General features: G+C 46.3%; 1 protein-coding gene across 1 annotated transcript in view; it reads right to left on the bottom strand.

The window, feature by feature from the left end:
* Window positions 1–5,929, bottom strand: part of CHID1 (chitinase domain containing 1) — a 454,156-nt gene that overhangs the window by 424,287 nt on the left and 23,940 nt on the right. The window contains exon 2 of the mRNA XM_019519771.1: window positions 4,281–4,437. Within this exon, the coding sequence (XP_019375316.1) occupies window positions 4,281–4,421 (141 nt within the window). The 5' untranslated portion in view covers window positions 4,422–4,437. The remainder of the gene's footprint in view (window positions 1–4,280; window positions 4,438–5,929) is intronic.

Genomic DNA, 5,929 nt, shown 5'->3' with positions numbered 1-5,929 from the left:
GAAAGCACCTGGAAATGTTTTGTCAACATCAATAACACTTAAACTCTTATGTTGTATGGCTTCCCCCTATAAACAAAACCAAAAACTGAATGCACATACACCCACACCAACAGGCTCCAGAAAGGAGGAAAGCCAAGCCACTACACATGATTAGTAGGGGTGTGAGAAGCAGGCCCTATTTGATTTGGATTTGACCTGAATCAGGGACAGTGATTCGATTCGTTGATTCAGATCACTGTCCCCAGTTCGATCCAGCTGAATCTGAATCTCCTATTGGGAGAATCAGTGATTCGGACATAGACACGGCTTTAAATGTTTTTTGCTACGTCTTGAGGTCCCGGTGGCTTGTGAACACTGTGATGCTGGGGTGGATGGAGCATCCTACAGGAGTGCAGGTGGGCCCTCCATGTGCTCAGCGGTGAACCCAGAAGTGGAACTACTTCTGCTCCACTTTCACTGAGCCTCCCACACGCTCCCCGGCTCAGCAATTGACCCCAGGTGCCCCCCCACCTGACCCAAGAACCAGCAGTCACTGAGCGGGGTGGGGGGCCTCCAGTGAATTCCCTGGTGGACCTGGAAATGGCCCATAAGTGCTTCTGGTCCACTTCCAGGTCTGCTGCCAAGCGCGCTGGGGAGCCCCCCACACTTCTGTGGGACACTCCATGTGCCCCAGCATTCATGAGCTGCCTGGTACCTAGAGGTACGTAGAAAAAAACATTTAAAGCTATGTCTACAGCCAAATTGCTGATTCTCCAAATCAGCATTGAATCTTCAGTTTCGGATTCAACCGAATTGAATTGGGGACAGCGATCTGAATCAACAAATCGAATAACTGTCCCCGATTCAGACTGAATCCAAATAGAATACGGCCTGTTTTGCACACCCCTCGTAGATAAGCTTCAGGAGGATTTTAAAGTGGGGCAGGGGGGATCTCCATATGCTAAGTTATGCCAGAGGTATAGGAAGCAAGGAAAAAATTAAAAATAATCAATCAATTCTAAAGCAGCAAGGCCTGTGACCAACTCAAATGCATGTCTACACTAACATCCACTATTTTAGGTTAGCCTTATCACACCTTTCTGACCAAAGTTCAGACATCTTGCACAGTGGTGGTTAGCTTCTTCCAGTACAACAACTGGAAGCTGAACAACATTTGCTTTAAAGACAAAAGGAATTGTGAATTCTTTGGGTTAGGGACAGTCTTTCCTGTATGGAACCACATTGGTTTTGGATGTTATAGTAACACAGACTAAATGATTTCATTTTGCACAAAAACATTTTCAGCCTTACCCTCACTCAACATGCTACTGCTCCCCCCACCACCCCCTGGGGCGTCCAATGTGGATGACTTCTCAGCTGCTCTCCCACCTCTGTTCCATTTCATAGTGTCAATTCTCATCTCTGAACCTTTCCACCCATTTGCCTCTCTCTTTGGCAAGACCTACCTTGCCAGACAACAGCAATGGCCAGCCTATGCTTTGCAGTATAAAGAAAGCCCCTGCTTTCTTTAAAGAAAGCCACTACAAGTTACAGCACTCTTCTCTTTCAGTTCTGCCATCTCCCCACTTAAATAATTCTGCTTCTCCATTTTCACTGCATTCCATATCCTGAATTCCAAGGGTCCTTTTTTGTTACCTTTGAGCCTCCTGCCCCCACTAGTCTGCACAGGGGAGGTTAGGTAACATTAGGAACCTCTCATAATAACATCCAAGACAAAAGTCCGAAGCTGCTTTGCCCCAGATCCGAAGTCATTACCTGTTCTCCTCCCTCAACTGCTTTACTTGCCCTAGCAGTGCCATCATATCCCCCTGAAGCCCAACCCCATTCCAACTTCACTCATGTAGTTCTCTCCCCTTGCAATGCCAGCACAATGTAGTCTCTTCGCCCACTTATCTTTTCAACTTTCCTTTGCTCTATTTCCCTGTCATTTCTAAGCTCCATTGAAGGTGCTGTTCACAATCACTGTCTGCAGTCCCTCTCTTCTAATTTCCTCCTCTACCTTCCACCAGCAGGTATTTCTGCCGTTCATACCCCAAGACCATTATAGACCTACCTGTCCCCCCGGCTCCCCTCTGTCTAGTCTAAAATCCAAGCCCATCTCTAAGATTTCTTCACCAATATTCACTACTAGCTCAAGCTCAACAGGGTTAAGACTAGAAATTTCTAAACTCTTCTCTATCCACAAAGCCCTTCTACTTCTCTCTTACATGGAAAAGACCACTTCTTCATGCCTGGCGCTCAGGCCTGTAGCACCCAGGTATCTTCAGCTCTCACATCACAGAATCACACAGGGATTCTCATAGGTCCTACAATATCAGGGTCTCATCCACTTGATGTACTGGTGAACCAAAACTTTGTGCTCACTTCTACGCTACTCCTCACAGGTAGGAGCACCTTTTCCACATGCACACAGGTACTTTATTACACTCTTCCAAATAACTCCTTAAAATACTCATCACCTACCAAAAGAGGTTAAACTGCTGGTATGCCAATATGCTTACCTACCATGTGGTTCAATACAGTTCACATGGTAACTTGAGTTAACAAATCCAAATGCAATACAGGCACTGTTTGATAGCTAGACGCCTAAAGGTAGCTCCCAGGACAATGGAGTTCTGGTCCAAACCTAGGCCTCCCCATGTAGGCCTTGACATGACCAACACCATTCTGAAGTCTTGACATAACTATTGCCATTAGCTGGACATGGGGCAAGTACAGAGCAGCTTGGGCAGGGGAAAGGGTTGACCTACCTAGCTGACCTTCTTAAAGGACCTGTATAAAGAAGTGACCTACCTAGCAATAAGAAAGTTGAAAGGTAACGTGGGTAACAGTGGCAGTGCGTAGGGGGTACACATGCACCCCCAACTGGCCGCGCTCACCGCTTAGGCAATGGGCGGGGGTGGGGCTAGCGGAAGTGCCGGTACCCCCCTGCAAGCGCTGGCCGATCACTGCAGCTGCTCCCAGACGCAGCCACAGCCACTCTCAGAAGCAGCTGCAGCAATCAGCCAGCACTTACTCCCAGAAGGGGCTGCAGAGATCACAGTGATCAGCTGTCATGGGATTGCCCAGGGGGACCCTCACAGTTGGTGGGACTGGCCTCGGGGGATGTGCCCCACCTAACTAAGGCAGCACCAGTCGCCCATGGTGGGTAACAAAATACCAGGGTGATAGCTGCTGTGAGGGGTTGACTAGTGAGAACCTGTGACATCACTATGTGAAGGTTTCTCAGTGAGATGAGGGGAGTAAGATGTATAAATAGCTAAAGCAGTAGCTTAACACTTGAGAAGCAAAAAGGCAAAACGACACCTAGTTGCTGTGATTGCACACACCCCACCCCCATACTATGAAAAACACCTGGTCAGCCAGGTCATCACATCATTTGGAAGGCCCACGTAAGGATACCTTTGTAAAACTGTTTAGAATTTTTTGTCTTAGCATTGCTTATGTGTTTAATAAGTTTTGAATCTGAGGCCACAACAGCCTCAACAATCAGTTTATTCCATCCACGTCACCCCTTAATCAAAATTCAGTGCAACACCCAGTGCTACAATAACTTAAGATCAAAAGTAAGAGTGGAACTTTTAAACCTCAAGTATTCACATTAAGGAGGACAGAAACTGAAGATCAAGTTTCCACATGTTTACCTTGAACACTTAGCTGCCCTTGCCAATCCATTTCACTCATGGCATACATGCCTGTTCCAGGCTCTTTAAGCAGAGGCAATGGTGAAAATTTAAACATGCACAAGGGGCAAGAATTAACTTGAGCATATCTGATCGTGTTGTTCACAGGTGTGCACAAACCACCAGTCTTTCGCAGGTATTGAACTACCTTTCGTTTAATTGCAAAACAACCAGTACAATAGAACAGCTGCTGGCAGCCTTTTCACATGGTGGGGTAGAATGGCCCAGGCTGGGTCAGAACCCAGCCACTGCCACCACTTTGCTCCATGGCAGCATGGAGAGAGCTCCCATAGCCAGAGTCCCCCCCACTACTAATTTGACCCATGGGTGCAGCAGCAGAAGGCACCTGAAATGTTCAAGTTTGTTTGTTTGGTTTTTTTTTAAAGGCAGGGGGAGGGGATGGGACATTACTTAACTTTGAAGCTATCAGTTTAAGTAGGAAGGGCTAAGGCTGTTCCTTGTAAGCTTATGGTTATTGATGTTGGCCATTTCTTACTAAGGTGTTAAGGAAATGCAAGTAGAAAATCCTTTCAGTATCTGCCAAGACTTGCTAAATCACTTGAAGTACGAGTTACTTCAAGTAACTAGTCCTCCTACCTTTTCCTCCAGTGCTTTTGAAGCACTTCTCTTGGCATCCGTCTTTGACAATGTAGCAGTAACCAGATGGCAACCCAAACCAAAAGCAAGTGCAACACAAAGAAGTTTCATGGTCCATAGTTTCCAGTCAAGAAAAGCCATTCTTCTGCTTTCTCCTCTGTTAAGACAAACAACAGTTTAATAGGATTCAGTGTCTCTTATAAAGACTTTGATTTGCTAAATGAAACTGGAAGTTCATGACATGTTTTGCCCACTAGAATCTCACACCGTCACATTTTCTAAAAAACAGTATGCTATAAAAAAGAGTGAAAGAAGCTTGTAGTGGGGTTTGGGTTAGCCCGGCTCTGTCAGGCTCACATCAGCCCTTGAACCTCCCCCCCCAATTCCTTTAATCTGGTCCCAGCAACCCAGTCTTCTCTGGGCCCCTAAACACAGGGTTTTATTGCCCTGGGTTTTCTGCTCCACAGGGCTCAGCCAAAGGTATAAGCAGCCAAAAATAAACACATCCTTAGCCTGGACCCAGCAACACAAGTTTTAAAGCCCCGGGTTGATCTGCACCACAGAGCCCAGCAGAAAAATATAAAACAATCCAAAATGAGCCCCTACCAGCATGGGTTAGTTCTCACCCTGTAGCCTTCCTTCTTCCTTGAAAGAATCCTGTTTCTCTCTCTCTCCAAGATCAAAAACCCCTCCAGGGCCTCCTCCCCATACTTCCTCCCTGTCCCTTTATTCCCAGTCAGCCAGTCAACTTCCCCTCAGTACTGGCCAACTGCTCGAGCCAGCTGAGTCCCCTTAGGCGCACAGTTTGTTAACAGCTAGCTAACTGATCCAGGCTGCAACCCTACAGCCTGTTATAAGGTTATGTCTTACCTAAAAACTCCACTAGGTAGAACCCCAGTAATGCAAACTAACTATGGAAAACAGTTGCACGCTATTCAAAATGAATAGATATTGATACTATACTATTTTTAAAAAAGAGTATTTGATGAGAAGGCATTCTAGGAGTCCTTCAGGAGTGCACAGAAAGCAACCAACTGTGGTTGTGAAAGATGCCTGTACAAACAATGACATGCCCAATTTGTGATGAAAATTGTGAACAGTCAGTTTCCCAAAGGCCATTCTTCAAGTCATACCAATTCAATTCCAGCATTATATGTTATTAATAACAAAACAAAGAAAAGTAATCATTATATGCAAGTGAAAAACAGAGTATTGAAACAGGCCCAATGCAGCTTTCTGCTGCACATGGAACGTTCCCATTAAAGTCAATAGGACAGCTAGAAAGCAAAACGTACCCTTAATGTCACAGATAAGCCTTGGTGACTTATTTAATAGCTGCACTCTCCACATCAAAACATTTGAGAACGAAACATCTTCCTATTACGGGTGCACTGATAGAGATTGTGGGCCAATACCAATAGCCGATTTTTAAGGAGGCATATCGGCCAATACCGATCCAAATTCCGATACAGCTGCGTCCAGCTGGTATGTCTGTTGTGGTGAAAGGGGAGGGGGGAGTGAAGGGGCATGGTGGGGTCGGATCACGCCCCCCCCATAGTGAGAAAGGAAGTGGGGCTAGGGTTGGGTTAGTGGCCTAGCTGGGGTGGGGCAGGCTTGGGACCAAGCCTCAGCTCACCTGGGGGGTGCGC

This window comes from Gavialis gangeticus, unplaced genomic scaffold (assembly GCF_001723915.1).
Source record: "Gavialis gangeticus isolate Ggan-Ray unplaced genomic scaffold, GavGan_comp1, whole genome shotgun sequence".
Lineage (NCBI taxonomy): Eukaryota > Metazoa > Chordata > Crocodylia > Gavialidae > Gavialis > Gavialis gangeticus.
Note: the sequence above shows the minus strand (reverse complement) of the source record. Positions and strands in the feature narration are given on the sequence as shown.